The sequence below is a fragment of the Podarcis cretensis genome (assembly GCF_951804945.1).
Source record: "Podarcis cretensis genome assembly, chromosome: 6".
Classification (NCBI taxonomy): Eukaryota; Metazoa; Chordata; class Lepidosauria; order Squamata; family Lacertidae; genus Podarcis; species Podarcis cretensis.
The window spans coordinates 5,979,480-6,006,062 of record NC_137175.1 but is presented as its reverse complement, the minus strand read 5'-3'; the positions used below and the strand labels follow the sequence as shown (position 1 = coordinate 6,006,062).

General features: G+C 46.1%; 1 protein-coding gene across 2 annotated transcripts; it reads right to left on the bottom strand.

Moving 5' to 3' along the window:
* LOC307217842 (uncharacterized protein) lies at window positions 1-25,986 on the bottom strand. Of its 2 annotated transcripts, none has more exons than XM_079979804.1 (6): window positions 25,486-25,986; window positions 15,172-15,322; window positions 8,701-8,752; window positions 6,302-6,362; window positions 2,950-3,377; window positions 1-1,280 (listed from the first exon to the last, which is right to left on the bottom strand). In XM_079979804.1, exons 2-6 carry the CDS (start codon window positions 15,282-15,284, stop codon window positions 864-866), a joined length of 1,071 nt encoding a protein of 356 aa, XP_079835930.1. In that variant the 5' UTR covers window positions 15,285-15,322; window positions 25,486-25,986; the 3' UTR covers window positions 1-863. The 2 variants fall into 2 exon arrangements, with proteins under 2 accessions (XP_079835930.1, XP_079835931.1); XM_079979805.1 differs by having other exon boundaries at window positions 1,029-1,276.
* Between the last annotated feature and the right edge of the window lie 597 nt (window positions 25,987-26,583).

Sequence of the window (26,583 nt, the reverse complement as noted above, 5' to 3'; positions counted from 1 at the left end):
GGGACAACGGAGGACGAGATGGTGGGACAGTGTTCTCGAAGCTGCTAAGATGAGTTTGACCAAACTGCGGGAGGCAGTGGAAGACAGAAGTGCCTGGCGTGCTCTGGTCCATGGGGTCACAAAGAGGCGGACACAACTAAACAACAACAACAAATTATCCGTTCCCCACCCCCCACCCCTTCTGAAAAACAACAACTGTAAATGCTTTGCAGCAATAAGTAGGGAAATGGCAGCTATCTGGATGTTGGACGGCAGCTCTCATCAATCCATCAGCCCTTTCAAGCCATGACAACTCAGATCAAAAAGGGAAGTTCCATTGAGGCTCTTAGAGCTTACTCGTGAGTAAGCAGATGCAGGGTTGCAGCCAGACACGTTGATGCTCTTCATAAAGTTCCTAGTGGAGCGAAGTGATTATCTGCAAAGATTATCCGAGTGCGAAATGTCACCCAGCACTGATGTTATTCTCTGGCAGTTCCTAAGGCTAACAGCTCACCTTCCTCTCCTCGCCCCACCATGATATTTTAAAGCTTTTTTTTATTGGTCTTTGTCATTCTGCCAGATTTATTGATGCCAGTTGTCATATAAGCTCCTTGCAAACAAATGAGAAGAAATGCTCAACAAATAGTCTAACCTCTGTGTAAGCTTTGTGCAAGCAGATAAAGAGGAATGGTCAATAAAACATGTCGTCTGGAGGTGCCCTTTGTCAGTATCTGGCGTTTCGGGGGCACCTGCCAGTTAACATGCAACCGCAGTCAGCGTTTGACAGTTTCTGAGGGCTGACATGCAACGGCACTTAGTAACGTTTGAACTATGTCCACTTAATTCATTTGCATCCGCTTGAATAGGTAAACCAAACCAAAGAGTCAGATTTCAAAATGGGCTAACATGCTTTGATTCTGAAACTGAAATGCCAGGTTTTCGATGCTTTCGTAGAGGTTTTCTGCTGGGGCGTTCCTGTCCGACTTTCTTTTCCTCCTCGAGTTCTTCCAGTAAGTATCTACAGCCTCATAAGCTGGCTCTGTGCTTGGCTTTCTGCTGTTGCCTACCCACGATTCACAGCCAACAGACTCATAGCAGGGTTCAATAGCGGGAGGCTGGAACAATGAGGGCGGGTGCCCTGCCCTGCCATCTGATTCCTGATGGACAGATGCCACCAGGGCATTTCCTAGGCTCATCTCCCCTTGGGATGGTCTCTCTCCACTGTGCCCGCCGGAGCCCTCGGTTTTCTTCTTCTTCTCCTTCTTTCTCTCCTTGCGCACCACTGAATACATTTCTTCTAACTACGAGAGAAGCAGACATTAGGGGAGCGTCAATAAAATGGTTTGGGGGGTCGGTTTCGTGCACCTTTGATCCTATGAAAGCCCTTGAGGCAAGACAGCTTTTCTCTTGCCATTCTGCACATAGGGGAAACCCCAGTGCACTGGTGAATTCAATAGTAGTAGTAGTAGTAGTAATAATAATAATAATAATAATAATAATAATAATAATACAAAAATGCTGACAGATTTTCACAAGGACTTTCATTAAAAACACACAAATAAATTGCAAGCTGGAAAAAGAGACATGGGGCGAATCTACACTGGTCGTTTTTAACGTTAAAATGTGTTATAAAGATGTGACACTGGAGGGCGCTGCAGAGCAGCGATATGTTGAGAATGGGAAATTGCATTGAGAGCTTTATTATGTTTTTTAATAGCCTTTAACAGCGATTTTACAGATCAGTATAGATCCAGCCATTCATTGACAGATTCGCACTTCACTCTTCCAACCCCAGTATAAGTTTTTTTTAAATGTCTTTTTATTAAAGATTTTCTTGATTTACAAAGGTATGTGCAATGTCTCTCGTATTTTTTTTCCATGTAACTTTTTTTTTTTTTTTTACAAATCGGTTTCATTTGTTGAGACATTAGGAAGAAAAGGGGGAAAGAGGTGGAGGGGGGCGGAAGATGGGTGGGGTCGGGTGATGATGTTTCTATTTTACTTAATATATGTGGGGTTTGGTGTCAGCGTTGCTTGTGAGGTTCTCTGCTGTTCACTTGTGTTCCTTTGGTGGCAAGAGAGGTTGGGGTTGGCCTAGGGTGTGGTTGTCTTATTGTGATTGGCTGTGGTGGTCTTTGTTTTCATGTGTGAGGAGGGTGGGTGCAACCCCAGTATAATTAAGAGCAATGAACCCCCATTGGGGGGTTACTTCAATTGCACAGAAATGGGAGGTCTCTTATACTGGTGACTGGGAGTGGCTGCCAGGACCATATAACACCGGTCCTGAGAGATTTGCATTGGCTCCCAGTACATTTCCAAGTACAATTCAAAGTGTTGGTGCTGACCTTGAAAGCCCTAAACGGCCTCGGCTCAGTATACCTGAAGGAGCGTCTCCACCCCCATCGTTCTGCCCGGACACTGAGGTCCAGCTCCAAGGGCCTTCTGGCGGTTCCCTCATTGCGAGAAGTGAGGTTACAGGGAACCAGACTGAGGGCCTTCTTGGTAGTGGCGCCCGCCTTGTGGAACACCCTCCCTTCAGATGTGAAGGAAATAAGAAGCTATCTTATCTTTAAGAGACATCTGAAGGCAGCCCTGTTCAGGGAAGTTTTTAATATTTAATGCTGTATTATTTTAAGCACTCGATTGGGAGCCGCCCAGAGTGGCTGGGGAAACTCAGCCAGATGGCCACAAGACCCAGAATGACTAAGCCGCTTCTGGCGAACCGGAGCAGCGCACGGAAACGCCGTTTACCTTCCCGCCAGAGCAGTACCTATTTATCTACTTGCACTTTGACGTGCTTTCGAACTGCTAGGTTGGCAGGAGCTGGGACAGTGCAACGGGAGCTCATTCCGTCACGGGGATTTGAACCGCCAACCTTCTGATCGGCAAGTCCTAGGCTCTGTGTTTAACCCACAGCGCCACCCGCATCCCTAATAAATTATTATTATTAATTATTATGATGATATATACCTGTGCTGCTTGAGCAGCATTAAGTGTCGTTGCTAGAGATCCCTGCTGCGATGCTTCAGAAGCCCCCGTCTCCATCTCTGCATGCTGGTGGGCCTTCATCTTCTTCCCTTTCAGAACACAGGCATACTCGGCTCCTGTTGCTTGGTCTTTTTGCCCAATAGCATCCTCCTCTTCCTCCTCCTCCTCCTCCTTCGTGACAGGGCTTGGTTCCTCCGTTGCTTCCTCTGACGCCGTCATGGATTCATACAGCACATCCTCGGCTTGGTTTTGGAAGCTCAGGTTTGAGTAAATCTGGTCTGGAGACAGCAGGTCCACTGGGGGCCTGTGGGGAAGCCTCCTCTGGGGCAGGATGATGAAGCTGCAGCTGGATATCGTCCCATCATCTTCGCTCAATGCGCAAGGGATGTTGCCACTGGTTGACCTCAGATCTAGAGGAAGAGGATGCAAGAAGCGTAAGAGGAGGAGACTCCAGAATCAGAATTCAAAATGACCTTAACAGATTGGAGAACTGGGCGCAAGTTAACAAAATGAATTTCAATAGGGACAAATGTAAGGCAGGAAGAACCAGATGCACAAATATAGGATGGGTGACAGCAGGCTTACTAGCAGTGGATGTGAAAAGGATCTAAAGGGTCTTGATCAGGGGTCAGCAAACCTTTTCACCAGGGGGCTGGTCCACTGCCCCTCAGACCTTGTGGGGGGCTGGACTATATTTTGGAAAAAAATATGAACAAATTCCTATGCCCCACAAATAACCCAGAGATGCATTTTAAACAAAAGCACACATTCTACTCATGTGAAAACGCCAGGCAGGCCCCACAAGTAACCCAGGGATGCATTTTAAATAAAAGGACACATTTTACTCATGTAAAAACACACTGATTACCGGACTGTCTGCGGGCCGGATTGAGAAGGCGATTGGGCCGGATCTGGCCCCCGGGCCTTAGTTTGCCTACCCATGATCTTGATGGACCACAAACTTAAAGTGAGTCAACAGGGTGATGCAGCAGCAAAATGGATGATGCTATTCTAGGCTGCATCAGCAGAGATATAGTGTCAAGGTCAAGGGAAGCCCAAGGTGTTCTGCCTTGGTCAGACCCCACCTGGAGTCCTGTATCCAGTTCTGGACATCACAATTTAAGAAGGGTGTTGACAAGCTGGAAGGTGTGCACAGGAAGGCAACCAAGATGACCAAGGGTCTGGAAACCAAGCCTGATGAGGGAGTTGGGTATGTTTAACATTTGAGGGAGTTGGGTATGTTTAGCCTGGAAAAGAGGAGACTGAGAGAAGATATGATAAGTACGGAGAAGATATGATAAGTACGGAGAAGATATGATAAGTACCTTCATAAAAAAGGTAAAGGGGACCACTGACCATTAGGTCCAGTCATGGCCGACTCTGGGGTTGTGGCGCTCATCTTGCTTTATTGGCCAAGGAACCAGCATACAGCTTTCGGGTCATGTGGCCAGCATGACTAAGCCGCTTCTGGTGAACCAGAGCAGCGCACGGAAACGTCGTTTACCTTCCCGCCGGAGTGGTACCTATTTATCTACTTGCATTTTGACGTGCTTTCAAACTGCTAGGTTGGCAGGAGCAGGGACCGAGCAACGGGAGCTCACCCCGTCACAGGGATTCAACCTTCTGATCAGCAAGTCCCAGACTCTGTGGTTTAACCCACAGTGCCACCCGCGCCCCTGAAGATATGATAGCCATCTTCAAATATCTTAAGGGCTGTCACATGGAGGAGGGAAGAAGCTTTGCTTTCTCCTGCTCTGGAGGGTAGGATTCAAATCAAGAAAGGAGATTCCGACTAAACATTTGGAAGAGCTTTCTGATGGCAAGAGCTGTTTAGCAGTGGAACAGATTCCCATGAGAGGTGGTGGACTCTCCTTCCTTAGAGGTTTCTAAGCAGAGGTTGGGTGGCCATCTGTCCTGGATGCTTTAGCTGAGATTCCTGCATTGGAGGGGGTTGGACTAGATGGCCCTCAGGGTCCCCTTTCAACTGTAAGATTCTATTATTTTTCTCCCTGCCCCTGGGGATCTAAGCTGGGTTTCCCTTTCGCCAGCCATGCTCTGCTCCTGCAACCACAAAAGTGTTGAGCCCTTGCAAAGGAGATGCTTTAGGATTTGTATGTGCACAGTCACAATTGTACGTATCTAGTTCTGCCTGTTGGTATCAGGCGGTTGTTTCTTCTGTACGCTTTCTAGTGCCTACTAAAAAACACTCTTGTTTGTGACTGGCAGAATCCGGGACCAAGGAGGAGTCGGTGGAAGAAGATTGGAAAAAATTTAAAGTTTATCTTCAAAAATATTGTAAAATTAAGGATTGTTAGAAAGATGTTGGAAAAAGAAAATTATGTGGTTTTGGCAGAAATAACATAAAGGATTAAGTAAAAATGAATTGATGAAAGAGAGAACGTAAAATTATAGTATATTAAAACAAATTATTAAGATAAAAACAAGGTTGGAAGGATTTGCTGAAATAACAATTTGAATTAGAATATAAAAATGGGAGGTGCGAGGAGGTCAAGGAAATAAGTAAAGGAAAGAAAGCTATGTAAAGGTTTGATTTGTTCTTTTTTTTAATTGATTGTATTTTTTCTGTCTTTTTATTTTTCTTTTTTCTCTTTTTTCTTTTTGTAACCTTTAAAATTTTGAGTAAATATTATTTAAAAAAATAAAAAATAAAAACACTCTTGTTTGGTCAAGCCCACCCAGGTGCTTAGAGTTTTAATGTGATGTGAGTTCTAATCTGTTTTTTGTCTATTGTTATTGCAGCTTTTCGAAAGTGTGGAATTTTTATTGTTAGTTTTTCTTAGGAATGATTTTTATTTATTTCATTTTTTTAACGGCTTGAGGGTTGTAGTAGTTTTTTTAAAATAATAATAATAATAATTTTATTTATACCCCGCCCTCCCCAGCCAGAGCCAGGCTCAGGGTGGCTAACACCAATAAAATCACAGTAAAAACATAATGGGGGAAAAAGAGAGGGGGAACAAAAAATCCAATTTAAAATACAGGTTAAAATGCAATTTAAAATGCAGCCTCATTTTAGAAGTAGCCCATAGATCAAAACCATAAGGGGAGGGAAACATAAGGGTCAGACCGAGTCCAAACCAAAGGCCAAGCGGAGCAGCTCTGTCTTGCAGGCCCTGCGGAAAGATGTCAAATCCCGCATTCAAGCGCTGCATAAATTTTATGAAACAGCTAAATGAATAGCCAAAATAAGCTGGGGAGACGACTCTTATATTATTTGCAATTTGCAGCAGCATGGGCAATTGTTGCCTCTCAGCTTGGAATCCTGAGATTTGAACTGGATACCAGAGTCTTTGGGAAACGTGCGACGACTTACTTTTTGCCTTGGAATTTGTCCTGTTCAGCTGGTGCGAGTTGACGACCGTCAAGAGCTCCGTCTGCAAGACAAGAAGTTGTGTCTGGGCGGTGGGCACAGTGGCATAGGAAGGGGGGCGCGGTGGGTACGGGTCGCCCTGGGTGTCATCACTGAGGGGGGTGACAAAATGCCAAAAATATGGGTTTCTGAAAAAATAACTCCTGCACCCATCGCACACCCCTTCTTACGCAACTTCAGAAACACTCTCCCCTTGAGTGATTTCCAGAAACCAGAAGCATTGCTGACTCCAACTTTGCAGGCAGAACACAACCTTTATGGCTAGGAGCCTTCGACAGCGCTCTCCTCCATGAATCTGCCTAATCCAGAGGCGTAACCAAACAATTAACCCCCTGTGTTGCAAACAATTATCAGTAATATCCAAGGCAACACGATGACCAAGTACAACAATGCAATATCAACATAAACTCTTTATATAGTCTATACGGGACATAGAACAATATGAGAAACCAAATAAACAGAAATCTTATAAATCTCTGACAGTCACTTGATGGATTCTCTTGAAAACATAGACCCAAATAAACATAAGTCTTATAGGTCTCTGAAAGTCTTTGTGGGCTATGCAAGTCTCTGAAAGAAGCAATGGGTCAGATTCTTATCAGGTGAAAACAAGCTGTAAAGCTTTGTTTTATGACGTCCAACGCTGCCAAAGTGGTCCGCAAACAGACGTAGTGAACAGTGATTCCGGATATACCCACTGTTTCGTGGGATTCTTCTTCAGCACAGAAGGATACAGAAATGCTTCATAAAAAAGGTAAAGGGACCCCTGACCATTAGGTCCAGTCGTGGCCGACTCTGGGGTTGCGGCGTTCATCTCGCTTTATTGGCCGAGGAAGCTGGTGTACAGCTTCCGGGTCATGTGGCCAGCATGACTAAGCCGCTTCTGCCGAACCAGAGCAGTGCACAGAAACACAGTTTCCCTTCCCGCCAGAGTGGTACCTATTTATCTACTTGCACTTTGACGTGCTTTCGAACTGCTAGGTTGACAGGAGCAGAGACCGAGCAATGGGAGCTCACCCCGTCACGGGGATTTGCCCGTCGCGGGGATTTGAACCGCCAACCTTCTGATCGGCAAGTCCTAGGCTCTGTGGTTTAACCCACAGCGCTACCCACGTTCATCGATGTGGTGAATGGAATTCTATAACAACTATATCTATGGAGCAGTGGTCATAAAGTTAATCCAGAGGCATAGCTAGGTGAGGCGGGGGGCACTGGGCGCCACACCACGGGGCCTGCAGCATTCCTGAGCCATGCGTCTCTCCTGGGCAGACTTCCTACAAGCTCCGCACTGCTTTTTTGAACAGCGCGGGGCATGCGTCTGCCCACTGCCTCAGTCGCCCTACAGCTGAGGGGGAGGTCGCAGAGAGGCCCCACGCAGCGCGCCCTGACTTGGCTCGCCCGGCCCCCATGGACAGTTGGCCCCGCCCCCATGGGAGCCTTGCCCCGCCCCTGGCTGCAGGGCACATGCACTGCCCCGGGAACTCGAGCGACTAGCTGTGCCACTGGGTGGGCACCTGTCTGCATCCCTGGAATTGCAGCAAATGGTACACACACACACAATCGAGTAAATAAATAAAAATACTTACCGTATTTTTCGCTCTATAAAACATACTTTTTCCCCTTCAAAAATTAAGGGAAAATGTGTGTGCGTATTATGGCGTGAATGTAGGCTCCTTGGTTTCAGCGATAGCAACGCGAAGCCTCCGAAGTGCAGAGGGAGAGCTCCCCCCGCGTTGCTTTCGCTGAAGCTGCCTGAAGCCCCCGGAGCTCAGCAGGAACTCCCACTGCGCTCCGGGGGCTTCAGGCAGCTATCCGCAAGCCTTCGGAGCGCAGCCTGAAGCCTGGAGAGCGAGAGGGGTCGGTGCACACCGATCCCTCTTGCTCTCCAGGCTTCGCTTCGCTGGAGAGGCGCTGCACAGTTTTCTCTCTCTGCGCAGCGCCCCTTCAGTGAAGCGGGAGAAGAAATGGAAGGGGCTCCGTTTCTCCTGCCGCTTCGCTGCAGGGGCGCTGAGCAGAGAGGGGGAGAAATTTTTTCCTCTGCTCTCCCCCTCCTATGGTCCAGTGCGTCCTATAGAGTGAAAAATACAGTAACTAAAAGTAGAAGTGATCAGAATGTTTTAATGCTCACTGAGGTCACTCGGATTATGTTGTGGCGCATTCTAGCGACACAACTGGCAACCCGACTGAGCAATAGCATGGCTTCTGCAAACCAACCAATCGCATCGGAGGTTGCTCGGTCCTGCCCCGCCCCCCCCCCCCCCAAATCCTGGCTACTTCCATGTGCGCAAAGAATGTACTTGTTATTGGGAAACCAAATGTAGAAAGGAAAGAGGTCCACTCACTGCTTCCTCCAGCATCACTCCATCTTGTGGAACTACCCTGTTCTTCTCTTTCCTGAATGGCAGAAAAAGAGATGGAACGAATCATTCACGGGTCAGTTTAGCAACACCCTGGTCAGCTGGTGGGAGTACAGAAGGTCCACATATTTTTGCTGGACTGGATAGCTATCTGATCAGGAGGCCCATTCCACACAATGTAGGAATCAGGCCTTTTCTGTGTTGGCACCGATTCTTTCGAACCCTCTCCATTTAAACACCACACAGATGCTCTCGCCATCCCTTTTCGTTACCTGCTAAAAAAACCCACCCTTTTTTGGCCAGCCTTACAAACTTCTGTCATTTTCTTTTTTTTCTTTTTTTATTGGCTTAAAAAAAATTATACAGACAGCAAAACAAAGAAGCCTAAATTAACATTGCCTTCTACCGATAAGAAATAACAATAACTATTGCAATAATGAAAATACTAAAAGTACATTCACTTCCCCTTTTAAACTTCTATTCTGGTTGCAATATATTACTATTTTATAAGAATCTATTATATCCTTTGAGGTCCCATATATTATTTTATTTCCCAAATTCAACCTAACCCTCCCCTCCTCCCCACTGCTTCCCTTCACCTGTGTGAGATCTTCCCATCATATTTTTTTTCTAGTTGCTTTGATAAAATAGAGTAACATGAACACTGTTAAATTATAATTACTTCTTTTGTCCTTACACGCTTAACAAGTGCCTATTAAGAGTTCTGCTTTGACACCATATTTCTTCATGTATTCCCATATACATTCCCATTCTGTATAGAATTTTTGATTGGAGCAGCCCCTGATTACTGCAATCATTTTTGCCATCTCGGCAAACTTCTGTCATTTTCATGTCTCCCCATTACACCTCCCCCCCCCCCACAACAGCATCTTGCCAGAGTGGTGCATGCTCTAGTTATCTCCCGCTTGGACTACTGCAATGCGCTCTACGTGGGGCTACCTTTGAAGGTGACTCGGAAACTGCAATTAATCCAGAATGCGGCAGCCAGACTGGTGACTGGGAGTGGTCTCACTGGCTCCCAGTACGTTTCCGAGCACAATTCAAAGTCTTGGTGCTGACCTTTAAGGCCCTAAACGGCTTCAGTCCTGTATACCTGAAGGAGCGTCTCCACCCCCATTGTTCAGCCCAGACACTGAGGTCCAGCTCCGAGGGCCTTCTGGCGGTTCCCTCATTGCGAGAAGTGAGGTTACAGGGAACCAGGCAGAGGTCCTTCTCGGTAGTGGTGCCCGCCCTCTGGAATGCCCTCCCATCAGATGTCAAGGAAATAAGCAGCTATCTTATTTTTAAAAGACATCTGAAGGCAGCCCTGTTTAGGGAAGTTTTCAATATTTAATGCTGTATTGTTTTTAACACTTGACTGGAAGCCGCCCAGAGCAGCTGGGGAAACTCAACCAGATGGGCGGGGTATAAATAATAAATAATAATAATAATAATAATAATAATAATAATAATAATAATTATTATTATTATTATTATTATTATTATTATTATTATTATCTTTTTCTGAACTCGGAATCCTCAAATGCTTTCGTGCAGGAGTGGGGAACCCAACCCGGGGGCCACCTTCTCTTTTGGGCAACTTTCTGAGGGCCACATGCGAATAGGGGTTGGGGCAGAGGTAATTGCGTGAAACAGAAGCAACAGACGTGAATCTTGGCTTTCTATAGCAGGCTAGTTTCTAAGCACACTCTTCTCCAAGCAACCAATATTGAGATGGTTTATTTTGCACATGTCAAAGCGTCTGGGTGAACAAAACGCTTGTATTGAAATGAAAATTCTCCAGTCCCCAAATATGGTTCAAAAAGCTTCACTTACAGAACTCAGCTGAAAAACAAATAAAATTACATTCACTCAGTTGCACATTTCAAATACTGCTCCCAGCATAAGGTATCTAAACTTAGCTTACATATTGTCACATATAAAAGAGCTTTATTTGCAAAAGCCGCTAAAAGTATTTGTGCTAGTCACATAAAAGACAACGCTGCAGATTATGCAGAGGACTCAGTTAATTTGATTTATTGTAAATGACTGCTTGTTTCTGGATTTTTCTTCATAGGCTTTGTTGGATTTGCTGGTTTTGTAACGGAATTGGTAATGGGTTTTAGTCAAATACAATAAATGATTGATTGACTGAACTTAGTTTACAAATAACTTGCATTCTGGCTAAAAACCCTTCTCCGCTGCAGCCTCTTTTAACTTTTTGCTGGAGACAGAGACAAACACATCCATTCTCTTCAGTGCCTTAGAACAAAAAGGCCCAGCACCCAACATGCCTGCAAATTAGCACATGCATAGATTGGAAATGATCTGTCTTTCCTGCAACTATGAGCTGTTGATCTTCCTGTGACTAAGCCACAGAAATACAGCCCCACAAATGCTTAATGTAGGCTTTTCTCTAACTTCATGAAAATAGATGCTAATTGGAAATAAACTTGCAATATAAGCAGCATGTAATAGGGGAAGAAATGGAAATATCTGAGAGAGTGTGGAGCCAGTTTTTGGGGAAAAATGTACTGAATTAGTTTTAATTTGGCACTGATGTGTTATAAATGTGGGAAATGAATAAAAACTAATTGGCAAGAAATTTCCAAGCATGCCTCACAGTATATAGTATATAGACACATTATATACCTTCCATTTCAATGCACACTAAACCAGGGGTGACAACTTGAATAAAATATTGAGTTTTGGAGGGGAACTTGTATTGAATTTGTTTTAATTTGGCACAGATGTTTTATGAATGTGGGAAATGAATAAAAAATTACATAATTGGCAAGAAATTTCCAACCATGCTTCACAGTACATAGTTACAGGCACATTATATACCTTCCATTTCAATGCACACTAAACCAGGGGTCACAACTTGAATAAAATATTGGGGGAGGGGGGCAAGTAAGCCTATTCTGCATAACTGACCACATGACACAGTGAATGGACACCATTTACGGCAATGCCCACCAAATTTTGGGAGGGCCCAAGACCCCTTGGCTGCTATAAGTTGGCTCCTGTGCACTAAACATTTGTACTTTGTTAAGTTGTGGGTGAACATAACAGATGACACAGCGATTCTTCAAACAGCTCTTGTTTATTCACAGGCCAGAACTGAACTGAACTGAAGGGTTCAGCCAGCCTGCTTATATAGAGCTCCAGTACAACACAACAGTAGCAACTTTCTGTAACTATCCAATCACTGAACATCACTTTCGATCCCTTATTTGCATAAGTGGACCTGCGTGAAAACTATCTACAGTATCCCCCTGCTGGCCCAGGGTGAGACTTCAGTACATAACATACTTCACAACCAAGAGACATTCTCTGTTCTCAAGGCCACATTCCAAGCAAAAGCAGGCAAGAATCCTTTGAATGTAAAGGGGTGTGGCCTGGGAAGAGGGTGTGTGGCCTGGGCAGTGTTCCAAGGGCCAGGCGGAGAAGTTTCGAGGGCCACATTCAGACCCTGAGCCTGCAGTTCTCCTTTTGTGCTTCTTTGTCATAAGGAAGGCACCCCAATTCCCAGGATTGTTTTGCTAGCTCTTTCCAGCAGCTTTTTAGGCTAAAAACAACTCAGTGGGGAAATCGGGGGGGGGGGGGTCCCCTCCTCAAACCACGTTGCTGCTTCCTGCCCAAACTGCCCTGATTTATCTTGCTGGCTGCTCGCTTCCTTCCTGTCACGAGTTCCGTCCAGCAAAGTGGCTCCTTGCCTCCAAAGACATTAATTTTTCTTCCTCGCTCGTCTCCTTTAGCAGCTAGTAGTAACTGTGACTAGTGACTAGTAGCAACTACTAATAACTAGTAGTAACCTAGACAGCATCTTAAAAAGCAGAGACATCACCTTGCCAACAAAGGTCCGTATTGTTAAAGCCATGGTTTTCCCAGTAGTGATGTATGGAAGTGAGAGCTGGACCATAAAGAAGGCTGATCGCTGAAGAATTGATGCTTTTGAATTATGGTGCTGGAGGAGACTCTTGAGAGTCCCATGGACTGCAAGAAGATCAAACCTATTCATTCTGAAGGAAATCAGCCCTGAGTGCTCACTGGAAGGACAGATCCTGAAGCTGAGGCTCCAATACTTTGGCCACCTCATGAGAAGAGAAGACTCCCTGGAAAAGACCCTGATGTTGGGAAAGATGGATGGCACAAGGAGAAGTGGACGACAGAGGACGAGAGGGTTGGACAGTGTTCTTGAAACTACCAGCATGAGTTTGACCAAACTGCGGGAGGCAGTGGAAGACAGGAGTGCCTGGCGTGCTCTGGTCCAGGGGGTCGCGAAGAGTCGGACACGACTAAACAACTAAACAACAACAAGTAACTGTTCAACATACCAAGCAGTCCAGAGCTTGAAGGACGAACCGTTAAAAAATTCACCAGATAAGAGCTGCCTCTGCCAGACGTTGGAATGTTTTAATCCTATCACGGGAGCCTGGAAAATGTCATTTGGCAGAGAGAGCTTTGCACAGGTGTTTTGGGAGGACACGGACGGGACCATGACCCTATTTGGTCCAGCTGTGAACCCAGCTCGTCCAGTGTGATTCTATAGATTGCATTACTGCAATGCATGCTGCGTGGAGCTCTTGGCGCTACAGCTCGGAGGCGGTTTTCGGGGGGCACAACTGGTGCAATGACATTGGGCGCCTCGCTGCCTGGGAAGCCACAGTACAGTGGTACCTCAGGTTACATACGCTTCAGGTTACAGACTCCGCTAACCCAGAAATAGTACCTTGAGTTAAGAACTTTGCTTCAGAATGAGAACAGAAATCGTGCTCCGGCGGTGCAGCGGCAGCGGGAGGCCCCATTAGCTAAAGTGGTGCTTCAGGTTAAGAACAGTTTCAGGTTAAGAACAGACCTCCGCAATTAATTAAGTACTTAACTCGAGGTACCACTGTAGTGTTTTAGAACAGAGCACACAAAAGGCAGGGGGGCAAATATTAGCATCAAAGTGTAGTGATGGACATGAGACAGGTGTTGGTAATAGTAATAATAATAAATAATAATAATAATAATAATAATAATAATAATAATAATAATAATAATTTATTTATAACCCGCCCATCTGGCTGAGTTTCCCCAGCCACTCTGGGCAGCTCCCAATCCAGTGTTAAAAACAATACAGCATTAAATATTAAAAACTTCCCTGAACAGGGCTGCCTTCAGATGTCTTTTAAAGATAGGATAGCTGCTTATTTCCTTGACATCTGAAGGGAGGGCGTTCCACAGGGCGGGCACCACTACTGAGAAGGCCCTCTGCCTGGTTCCCTGTAACCTCACTTCTCGCAATGAGGGAACCGCCAGAAGGCCCTCGGCACTGGATCTCAGTGTCCGGGCTGAACGATGGGGGTGGAGACGCTCCTTCAGGTATACAGGACCGAGGCCATGTATCAGTCTTTAATCAGACTCTCCAAGCAAGCTGTCGGCTAGCCCTGCAGAGGCTCCTTTTATTAGCAGAAGTCAACAATTGGAAACCGTAGTGAAACCACCCTGAACTTAACGCATTTCCATTTAAGCACATTGCCAGCGTCAGCAAATACACGTGTCCGCAGGTGCTCCCCTCAAACGTTCCCCCCAATACTTGATTACGTCTGCATCCCCCATCATGCTCCAGCCAAGCAATATGTCTAAGCAAACGAATTGTGAAAGGACAAAAGGTCAGGGGGGAAACCCTGTTTTCTAGCCAAGAAGGCAAAAGGTCAGGGGAAGCAGGTGCAACGCTCCTTGACATATGGTTGCACGTCTGGTGCAAGGTTTGCTTTTGCAAAGCGGAACGTTACCTCCACATCAAAGTCCAAGAGTTTGAAGTCAGCTATTATACAGCTAGTACAGAATGATGTGGCATCTGCTGCCAGGAGTGAAACCCTGAACTGGCTGCCCATTTGCTAATAGGCCAAGTTCAAGGAGTTACGATTCGTATCTAAAGCCCTTAATCCCTTATCTCCCAGAGCGAGCTGTACTGCCCCCTGTTGGTGTGGGGGGGTGATCTAGCGGGGTGCTAAGGGGCTGGCAGAGGGGTGCTGGAGGTGTAAATGACTATCAGACTTTGAAAAGCAGGCATCACTGGGTCAAGTCCATCCGTTTTGTTGAACTAATTAAACTAAACCCTTTAATTATCCACTTCAGTTATGTACACATCTACATGCGCCCCAGGGACGTGGGTGGCGCTGTGGGTTAAACCACAGAGCCTAGGACTTGCCGATCAGAAGGTCGGCGGTTCAAATCCCCGTGATGGGGTGAGCTCCCGTTACTCGGTCCCTGCTCCTGCCAACCTAGCAGTTCGAAAGCACGTCAAAGTATATGCTTATATGCTTTGAGGTTTGTTCATTTTCCAATCAAGAGGCATGTAAATTGTATGAATGAAATGAATGGGATGTTGCAGAATCTGGCCCCCCAGGCACTCTATCTGGAGAAGGCTTGTCAATGAAGGGTGAGAGCAGCTCAGATGCTTACCTGCTGCAAAGTGTGCAGAGGGCCAAGAGACAGGCGGTTATGCCAACCAGGGAGACAACAAGGAACGAAGGGAAAAAGTCGCCAGCGCCCGCTTCCTCCAGGGGTGGCGCCATCAGTAGATTCCCCTGCGAGACTCACTTGGCATAGGATGCTGTGGAGAAGAAGCAAAAAGGACCATCAGACTCCCGGGATGCAGTTTGCCTCATTCATTCATTCTGCCATACAGAATCAGACCATGGGCTCATCTGGCTCAGTACTGCAATAATAATAAGAAGAATAAATTTTATTTATACCTCGCCCTCCCCGGCCAGAGCCAGGCTCAGGGCGACTAACACCAATAAAATCACAGTAAAAACATAATAGGAGAAAAAGAGAAGGGGAGGGTCAGACTGAGTCCAGACCAAAGGCCAGGCAGAACAGCTCTGTCTTGCAGGCCCTGCAGAAAGATGTCAAGTCCCGCAGGGCCCTGGTCTCTTGTGACAGAGCGTTCCACCAAGTTGGGGCCAGTACTGAAAAGACCCTGGCCCTAGTTGAGAGCAATCTAACCTCCTTGAGGCTCGGGACCTCCAATGTGTTGTCACTTGTGGACCTTAAGGTCCTCCGCGGGGCTAGATGGGCCATTGGCCTGATCCAGCAAAGCTCTTCTTATGTTTCTGTGCTACAGTGGTACCTCGGGTTACAGATGCTTCAGGTTACAGACGCTTCAGGTTACAGACTCCGCTAACCCAGAAATCATACCTCGGGTTAAGAACTTTGCTTCAGGATGAGAACAGAAATCGTGCGGCAGCAGCGGGAGGCCCCATTAGCTAAAGTGCTACCTCAGGTTAAGAACAGTTTCAGGTTAAGAACAGACCTCTGGAACGAATTATGTTCTTAACCCGAGGTACCACTGTATTTTGTTCTCGTGTTTTACCCCCCATAAAGATGGCCCTCACAATCGAATCGTGGAATCCACAGGCAAAGTGGATTTTAAGCAAGCTGGTTGAGTGTTGGTTCCTCAGGACAGCAATAGAAGCTGAAAGGTTCCTTCTTGTTGGGAATGTAAGAAAGTAAATAACTTCTGGGAAATGATATATAATGAGATGAAAAAGATGTTGAAATATACATTAAAAAAACAACCAGATGCATTTTTACTTGGTATTATAGGTCAGGACATTAAGAGGCAGGATGTTACAGTAAATTGTTTTTATATGCAACAACAGCAGCAAGAGTGTTGGAAGCAAGAAGAAATTCCGACAAAAGAAGAATGGCAGATAAAATTAATAGACTATGCAGAATTGGATAAAATGACAGGAAGGATTCGAAACCTGCGGGACTAGAGATTTACAGACGATTGGAAGAAGTATACGAACTATATGAGCAATTGTAACCAACAAATTACGCTAGTAGGACTACAAGAAGTTCTGTAAAGAGAAAAATATGAAACGTTGCAAAGTAGAAAAAGAAAAAAGATAACAGTTATGAGATTTAAATGTAATAGGGAAAGTAAGAAATCTATATTAAGAGATTAGATTGGAAAATTTTCAGACAGGATTGATGGAAGTCAAAAGATTGTATAAGATGTAAAAGTATGTTTAATTACTGTTGAAAATGATACGTTAAAAAGCTTATATATATATATATATATATATATATATATATATATATATATATATGGTATATATATATATATATATATATATATATATATATATATATAGGCTCTTAACGAAGCATGCAAAATATCACAGGCCCCTTGCAGTTTGCACTCTGGTTGGCAATGGGTTTCCTGTGCCTCTGAGCCACAGGGCCTGCAAACCCGAGGGAGCTGTCGCTGCATCGCTAAACTGTCAACCACCGCTGAGCTGTGGTCTCTGCTGCTCCCCGTGTTGCAAACAAGGACGACCTGCTATGTTCATGTGCTCAAAGGTCAAACGGCACACAGGAAGCTGAGTGCGACATTCACCATCAGGCTCTCCCTAACACGACTCTCTTTGTTTCCAGTGCCGTAAGAACAGAGGCGGATTTAGGGCATGGCGGGGGCCAAGGACACACTTTCCCGCTTCCTTCCGAAGCCTAGTTAAGTCCTGGGCTATACAGCTGCAAATAAAAGGTTTTGAGTGTGTTTTAAGTGCAATATACAATGTGACACTAGATGGCGATGGTGAGCCTTATGGAAAAGCCAATGTATTTTTTTAAAAAAATCATTCAGTCGAAAATCTAACTATAACATACATCAAAATCATCCTCCTATTAGTTATACATAACAGTATATACTTTTGTCCCTACTCATTTATCCTAATTTTTCCCACTTCCTCCCTCCCCTTTAACCCCTCCCCCCCCAAAATTGTTCTCTTTTCTGATCTTTAACCATGTGCACAGATTATTCATTCTAATTTGGATGCTTGGGTTGGCTTCCCCCCGTGCTATCCATTTCCTATAACTTGTCCATTTATTCAAAATCTTTTGACATTTGCTTTCCCATGTATCTTCCGTCATTACCTGTTCAAATATATCAGATTGTATATATTCAAAAACATAGTCATTCCATTTTTCCATTGTCCATTTACAGTGGTGCCCTGCAAGACGAACGCCTCGCAAGACGGAAAACTCGTTAGACGAAAGGGTTTTCCATTTTGGAGGTGCTTCGCAAAACGAATTTCCTATGGGCTTGCTTCGCAAGACGAAAATGTCTTGCGAGTTCCTGCGGGGTTTTTTTCCTCCCCCCCCTTTATCTAAGCCGCTAAGCCGCTTATCCGCTTATCCGCTAAGCCGCTAAAAGCCGCTAAAAGCCGCTAAACCGCTAATAGCGCTAATCCGCTAAGCCGTCAATGGGCTTGCTTCGCAAGACGAAAAAACCGCTAGACGAAGAGAATCGCGGAACAGATTCTTTTCGTCTTGCGAGGCACCACTGTATCCTTTTCTTTCCATCTTGATGCAATAACAAGCATACCAGCTAAGATCATAATTTTATCCCAATCTTGCTCTTTTTTTTTCTATTTTACTATTCCCCAGTATTCCTGAGATAAGCATTTCTCTATTGACTTCTGCCTTAACCTGAAATACATCAGAAATAACCTTTATAATCTTTTGCCAATATTCCTTTACCCAAATGCACTCCCACCACATATGTGCATATACCCCTAACTCTTGACCGCAGTGCCAGCACTTAGGACTCAATCCTTTAACTAGGTATGCCAGTTGCGCCGGGGTTCTATACCTTTTCAATAGGAATTTCTTACTTAATTCTTTACATTTATCCATTTTTATTTTATCTGTACTCCTCATCATCTCTTGGACCGTATTCAAATGAAACAGCCCTTCCCGCTCCCATTTATTCTGAATTATCCTTATCCTTTTCCTTATTTCTCATCATTAATTTATATGCACAGGGCGCCATATTGCCAGGCTCTGCCCCTGATAAGAACGTAAAAGGAGCCGGCTGGATCAGGCCAATGGGCCAGCATCCTGTTTTCACAGAGGCCAACCAGATGACTGTAGGAAATTCGCAAGCAGGATTCGAACTCAGGAGCACTCTCGCCCCTCCTGCCGTTTCCAGAAAGCGATATTCAGAAGCATCGCTGCCTCCAACTGTGGAAGCAGAAGAGAGCCATCAAGAACCCTCTCCGCCTCATTTGTGATTATACCTAAAATCACAAACGATATTCCTGGCAATCAAAGGAAAGTATTCCTCTATGCGACAACAGCTGCCAGTCTTATGTACTGAAGTTCTCACCCTGGGCCAGCAGGGGGATACTGTAGATAGTTATGCAAATAAGGGATCGAAAGTGACGTTCAGTGATTGGATAGTTTTAAAAAGTTGTTACAGTTACGTTGTACTGGAGCTCTATATAAACAGGCTGACAGAACTCTTCAGTTCAGTTCTGTCCTGGCCTGTGAATAAACAAGAGCTGTTTGAAGAATCGCTGTGTCGTCTGATATGTTCACCCACAACTTAACAGCCAGGACGCTCATAGCAAAAAAATGGGAAAGGGGGAAAAATTCCATCCATGAAAGAATGGCAAATTAAATTTTGTGAATATATAAATCTGGCAAGACTCACAGCATTCATAAGGAGCCAATCGGACCAAAACTGGTTAAAAGAATGGGGATGTGCTAAAGAGTATATGAAAAAGCATTGTTCTGGAGTAAGCATATCGGTATGTAATGAACGAAGTTTTGCAGGGTTAAAGAAAGAGAAAAATGGTGTAAAAAGTATAAAGATAGAAGTAATAGAAGTAATCTACATTAGACACAACAACTTAGAAAGAGTAAAAATTTCCAGGTCTTAAAACAAAGGAAGGAAGTCAATATGTGTATATGTATATAACGACTAGATTAGAATGATGATATGGTTTTCTTTGTAAATGTGTGTGTTTTTGTGTGTTGTTTTTTTCCCCCCTTTGTGTTATTTTTCTCTTCTTGTTTGTACTGTTTTATTTTGAATTCAATGTTTGTAATTTTTGTTGTAATTTTGCATTGAAAAAAAGAGAGCGAGAGAGCCCTCTCCTCTTTTATCTTAATTGGCAGCCATTGCTGCTTCCTGTGGGAGGGAGTTCCACAGTCTCAATATGCGCTGCACGAAGGGCTTTATTTTTTCTGTCCTGAATCTTGCAACATTCAGCTTCCTTGACTGTCCACAAGTAATAATACTAATAATACTAACAATAATATTACTCCTACTACTAATAATAATAAATTTTATTTATATCCCACCCTCCCCAGCCAAAGCCGGGCTCAGGGCGGCTAACAACAATAAAATAATACAACATTCTAAAATCATTTCATTATAAAATTAATTCAACTCAAAATGATGGCAACCATTAGGCTAAAGTTCTGTGAAGATTGCCAAAGGAGGGAGTCAGGCTGTGCCCTGACCAAAGGTCTGGTGGAACAGCTCTGTCTTGCAGGCCCTGTGGAAAGATGCCAAGTCCCGCAGGGCCCTAGTCTCTTGTGACAGAGCGTTCCACCAGATTGGAGCCACAGCCGAAAAAGCCCTGGCTCTAGTTGAGGCCAGCCTAACCTCTCTATGGCCTGGGACCTTCAGGATGTTTTTGTTTGAAGACCATAAGTTCCTCTGTGGGACATACAAGGCGGTCCTGTAGGTACGAGGGTCCTAGGCTGTATAGGGCTTTGAAGCTTAAAACCAGCACCTTAAACCTGACCCTGTACTCCACCGGGAGCCAGTGCAGCTGGTATAGCACCGGATGAATGTGATCTCGCAGCGAAGACCCCGTAAGGAGTCTCGCTGCGGCATTCTGCACCCGCTGGAGTTTCTGGGTCAGTCTCAAGGGCAGCCCCACGTAGAGCGAGTTACAATAATCCAGTCTGGAGGTGACCGTCGCGTGGATCACAGTGGCTAGGTCAGGGCGAGAGACGTAAGGAGCCAACTGCTTAGCTTGGCGGAGATGGAAAAATGCCGCCTTTGTTATAGCTGCAATCTGCGCCTCCATGGAGAGGGAGGTGTCGAAGATTACACCCAAACTCTTAACGGACGGTGCTGGCACTAATTGCACCCCCACAAGAGATGGGAGTTGCCCCCCAGTTCGATTATGCCAGTTATAACCTCATAAATTTCTAGCATGTCGTCCCTTCCTTCTCTTTTCTTCTCTTAGTCCTACAGACCCTCCAAGTGTCCCTGTTTTGCAGGGACGGTTCCGAATTCACAGAAGCCCTCTCGGTTTTTTTATTTGATCCTTGAATGCCCCCCTTTTCCTTAGGGCGTCCCTGTTTTCATTGGAGAAATGTTGGAGGGGATGGAGTTATCTGACCCCCACAAGCCACCTGAAGGCAGCCGTCTATAGGGAAGTTTTAAAATGTTTAATGTTTTATTATGTTTTTATGTATGTTGGAAGCTTCCCAGAGTGTCTGGGTCAACCCATTAAGATAGGCAGGGTATAAATATAAAATGCACAACAACATAATTTCAACAGAAGTAGCTCATAAAGTTATAGCTACTACAGTGGTACCTCGGGTTACATACGCTTCAGGTTACATAGGCTTCAGGTTACAGACTCTGCTAACCCAGAAATAGTACCTCGGGTTAAGAACTTTGCTTCAGGATGAGAACAGAAATTGCGTGGCGGCAGCGGGAGGCCCCATTAGCTAAAGTGGTGCTTCAGGTTAAGAACAGTTTCAGGTTAAGTACGGACCTCTGGAATGAATTAAGTACCGTATTTTTCGTCCCATAGGACGCTCCGTCCCATAGGACACACCTAGTTTTTTGAGGGGGAAATAAAGGAAAAAAATTTTCCCTTTATTTCCCCCCCAAAAGCAGGTCGGGGAAACCGAACCAGGTCGAGGAACAGCAGGATGGCGGCGTTGCGCCTCCCTGCTGTCCCCCGAGCTTGTGGGGCTGGCCGATGTCTGCCCGGTGGGAGGGGCGCTCTGCTTCAGGGCACCCCGCCCGCCGGGCGGCAGGCTGCTATCCGCAGCGTGGGGAGCCCTGCGGGGAACTCCGCAGGGCTGCCTAGGCTGCGGAGGTGTTCCCGAAGCGCCGGGCGCTCTGCTTTCAGGGCGCCCAACGCTCCAGGAAGCAGGCTGCTATCCGCAGCCTAGACATCCCTGCACGACCTCCCGCAGGGCTGCCTAGGCTGCGGATGTGTTCCCGAAGCGCCGGGAGCTCTGCTTTCAGGGCGCCCAACGCTCCAGGAAGCAGGCTGCTATCCGCAGCCTAGACATCCCTGCACGACCTCCCGCAGGGCTGCCTAGGCTGCGGATGTGTTCCCGAAGCGCCGGGAGCTCTGCTTTCAGGGCGCCTGATGCTCCGGGAAGCAGGCTGCTATCCGCAGCCTAGACAGCCCTGCGGGAACTCCCGCCGGGCTGCCTAGGCTGCGGATGTCTTCCTGAAGCCTGGAGAGCGAGAGGGGTCGGTACGCACCGACCCCTCTCACTCTCCAAGCTTCAGTGAAAGCCTGCATTCGCCCCATAGGACGCACCCAGATTTCCCCTTCATTTTTGGAGGGGGAAAATGCGTCCTATAGGGCGAAAAATACGGTACTTAACCCGAGGTACCACTCTATATTCTAATTTTAGGACAATTCCAAAAATAGGGCAAATAGCTCCCTGCTTCTTGTTCTTTACTGCAGCTCCTCCACACGCCAGGGCCGGCTCTATCATTGGGTGGAGTGAAGGGACTGCCTTGGGTGGCAAAAATTGGGGGATAGGGAGTTGTGTGAAGACGGAGCTGTATGTGCCCTGTCTGGGTTACCTTCTGCTCCCTGACCTAGCTTGCTTCCCTCAGTTGTGGCAGAGAGAACGTTGAGTTTTTCTCCAGGTTTTGGCCTCCCTTTGGAAGCAAACCCATCACAGCAGGGTAATAAAGCAAACAACCGTGGATGAGGCCAAACAAAGCTTATGATCTCCACCCTAAGCTCCTCCCCCAAAAGCACTGCAGTGGTACCTCAGGTTACAGACACTTCAGGTTACAGATGCTTCAGGTTACAGACTCCACTAACCCAGAAATAGAACCTCGGGTTAAGAACTTTGCTTCAGGATGAGAACAGAAATCGTGCTCTGGCGGCGCAGCGGCAGCAGGAGGCCCCATTAGCTAAAGTGGTGCTTCAGGTTAAGAACAATTTCAGGTTAAAAACGGACCTTCGGAACAAATTAAGTACTTAACCCGAGGTACCACTGTACTATGCTATAAGATCCACTGTCCTGTGATATCATATATGAGTTTGTACTACTGATGAAGCCTAGGACGGCGAAACAAGGCTAATATTCCAGAAATCCTTGTCTTAGACTCTGTGAAAGGATTCTGTGGAACTGCAACAACCCTTTCGTACGGATTGTTGGACTCTATGAACAGACAGGTGGAATAGACTTTTTCCCTTATACATAAACTAATTAGAGAATGAACCGATCCACTGGGTCTTCTGCTTTTTCCGTTGAACTTTATGACCTACTTTTGTTGAAATCTACAATTCAATACAATGAATAGTATATATTATTTTTTTCAAACGTACAGCCAGTTACGTCTTGTGTGTTTATTGAATAAGTTTCACGTAACCAGAGGTTTGTTGTTGTTTTGTCCATTCCCAGCAGCAAGGGCTGGCCGGCTGGGCTCCCTCACCCGCTTGCTTGCTTATTCCGAGCTGCCTCAGCTCCTGGCAACCAGCACCCCTGGCCAGCCCCAAAGGCACCATTCGCCTGGGGAGTTTGCAGCCAGGGCTGCTGCAGCAAACAGCTGTGCAAGCCTCTGGGAGGCAGAGATGCGAGAGGGCATCAGAGGAAGGAGGGGAGGAAAGAGGGACAGAGGCCAGTGTTGTCTGTGGCACCCCTGGCCATTATTCAAGGAACCCCAAGGTGCCATGACACACAGGTTGAAAACCACTGCCATAACCTGGGCCCTGTTACCTAAAATAAACCCAGTCTTGCCACAGCCTGATGCTTATCAGCTTGCGGTGACACAGAGGCGGAATTTTTCATTGTTTGCCCCAGCATTACAAAATGCAACCCCTGCTCCATCGGTTTGGGCGTTTTGATGGGTTGGGTTTTGAAGACTTACCTGCTTACGGAAATTCCCTTGCTCTCTCAACCAGAGTCTCGTGTTTTAATTGCTGTGTTTTACAGGGATTGTCTTACTGTATATTCTAATTGCAGACGCTTCTATTATTTAACGTTTGTGTAACTGGTTTTTACACTTTGAAAACCACTGGGAAGCCTTTTTAAAACTGAACACCACGTATTTTTTATTTTCTTGACCTTGCTTTTTTGTTGCTGTCAGCAGCTCAGAAAATACTTTTGTAAAAGGAAAGGGAGATGAAGTCAAATGAATTTTAAAAATGTAGTTAGAGGGCTAGCATCGCAGGATGTTGATGCCCCCAAATTGGTGCCTGAAGCAGCTCATGGTCCCAACACAAGCCTCCCATCGACTCATCTCCTCCTAACTAAATAAAGTCACAGTCGCTGCCCCTCATGAAGATGTTGGGGTTGGACTAGATAACTCATTGAATGCCTTCTAACTCTACAATTCTGACATTAAAATAGACTGGATAATTCAAACTCTCGTCCATAGAGACTCAAGATCAAGAAACATTTATTGATCGGAATTGTGTGATAGCTCAGTCGGTAGAGCACAAGGCTCTTATAATAATAATAATTTATTATTTATACCCCACCTATTTGGCTGGGCTTCCCCAGTCACTCTCGGCAGCTTCCAACAAAATATTAAAATACAATAGTCTATTGAACATTAAAAGCTTCCCTAAAGAGGGCTGCCTTCAGATGTCTTCTAAAAGCCTGGTAGTTGCTTTTCTCTTTGACATCTGGTGGGAGGGCGTTCCACAGGGCGGGTGCCACTACCGAGAAGGCACTTTGCCTGGTTTCAACTTGGCTTCTCGCAGTGAGGGAACTGACAGAAGGCCCTCGGAGCTGGACCTCGGTGTCTGGGCAGAATGATGGGGGTGGAGATGCTCTTTCAGGTATACTGGACCGAGACTGTTTAGGGCTTAATCACAAGGCTGTGGGTTCGAGCTCAGCATTGGGTGAAAGATTCCTCCATTGCATTAGTTTGGACTAGTTGAGCCTTGTGGTCCCATTCTATAGTTCTACGATATTCCCTCCCTTCTTATAAAAAAGCTAATGGGGCATATGCGATTCTTCCTCTCCTTTTAGTCTCACCGCAGGATTTAAAGCTTCAAAGAGCATAAATTTAGGGCGCCTCTCTCACTCTAAAGCAGCTCTCGTCAACCTGGTCCCTCCAGATGTTTTCGGACTACAACTCCTGTCACCCTCAGTCACGGTGTTGTCAGGGCTGGGACTGGAAAGCACTGAAAGCCCCAAACATCTGGGGGATGTTGGAGGGTGCTCTAAAACATGGCCGCCAATTTGGACATAGATGTATTTATGGCATTTATATCCCCCCCAACAAGGAACGTAAGATGGCGACATAGCTCCTGCCCTCATTTGCTCCCCACAACAACCCTGTGAGGTAGGCTAGGCTGAGAGGCAGGTACCAGCCCCCCCCCCAAAAGGTCACCCACTGAGCTTCACGGCTGAGTGGAGATTTGAACCCTGGTCTCCCAGGTCCTAGACAGGCACTCTGATACACCACACTGGCTCTCCTCAAACGGCTGAGCCTTTCACTCCCTCTGCTGCCAAGTCCAGATCACAAAGCAGAGAGCCACCTCTGAAAACGGAACGTGCTCAATGCATTGCCTGGCCCCTAACTGGACGGGTGCTTGGGGCAGGAGAATTTCAGCACATTTCCTTGCAAATAAATCCCCTGGGATGCTCATCCCAAGCCATGCGTGCCCAGGATTGCAGCCTTAAGACAACTTTTAGAGGCGCGGAGAACCGCCACAGTCCAGGTTATTCGTGAAGGTTACTTACTTTAGCAGTGGGGGGAACAGAGGCGGGCAAAGAGCATCTCTGCAATCGGCCCCAGCGATTGGAATCCCTTGATCTTTCGGCTTGGCCTCACCGTCTTCTAGAATAAAAGGTCAGGTCCCAGCTTTCTGGGTGGTTGCAGGCAGCTCGGTCGCACGGCTGACTTTCCCAGGGTGGGTGGCTGCCTCTGAGCGGAGGCCACATGCGCCCTGTGGCAGAGCCTGCTTCCTGCCCGCATCGCCCAACTGCACGCTGCTTTTCAAAACCAAAAAAAAATGAAAAGCAAAAGTACCAGCGGCAGGTAGATGCGACCAGAAGTGTGCTGCGCTCCCCACCCCCTTGTGGAACATCTCAGCAGGGCCTCATCCCCTTGGAGGGTAGGTTTATCAAGGGCCGAGGTAGCTGAATGGAACTTCCATGTGCAGCCGCAGTGTATCTCTGAAAGTCAGCTGCTGTGAGGGGCGGGATGTTGTTCCTTCCCACCTTGCCTATGTGCTTCCCAGAAGCGGCTGGCCAATAATAATAATAATTCATTATCTGTACCCTGCCCATCTGGCTGTGTTTCCCCAGCCACTTTGGGCGGCTTCCAACAAAGATAAAAAATACATTAACATGTCACCCATTAAAAACTTCCCTGAACAGGGCTGCCTTCAGATGTCTTCTAAATGTCAGGTAGTTGTTTATCTCTTTGACATTGGATGGGAGGGTGTTCCACAGGGCGGGTGCCACTACCGAGAAGGCCCTCTGCCTGGTTCCCTGTAGCTTTGCTTCTCGCAATGAGGGAACCGGCAGAAGGCCCTCAGCATTGGATTTCAGCATCTGGGCAGAACGATGGGGGTGGAGACGCCCCTTCAGGTATTCTGGGCCGAGGCCATTTAGGGCTTTAAAGGTCAAAACCAACACTGTGAATTGTGCTCGGAAACGTACTGGTCTCGGCAGCCACATATTATATAATATAAAAAAACAAGATGCTGTGTTATGTGGACACATGGTTTGAGCCAGCAACCATGAGTTAAATTAAGAGCTCTGTGCAAGTAACCTCATCCTATTTCAGGCCAGAGGAAGAGCAGATTATTTCCCGTGCTTTCTGGGGCCAAAGAG

Bases quoted from the DNA above. Each gene is read 5' to 3' on its own strand.
- LOC307217842 (XM_079979804.1), bottom strand. From the start codon at position 15,284: ATGGCGCCACCCCTGGAGGAAGCGGGCGCTGGCGACTTTTTCCCTTCG. The intron at 8,753-15,171 runs GTAAGCATCTGA...TCTGCCATTCAG, and splicing joins CTCTGCACACTTTGCAGCAG to GAAAGAGAAGAACAGGGTAG. The intron at 1,281-2,949 runs GTATATATCATC...CTTCTCTCGTAG, and splicing joins ATGCTGCTCAAGCAGCACAG to TTAGAAGAAATGTATTCAGT.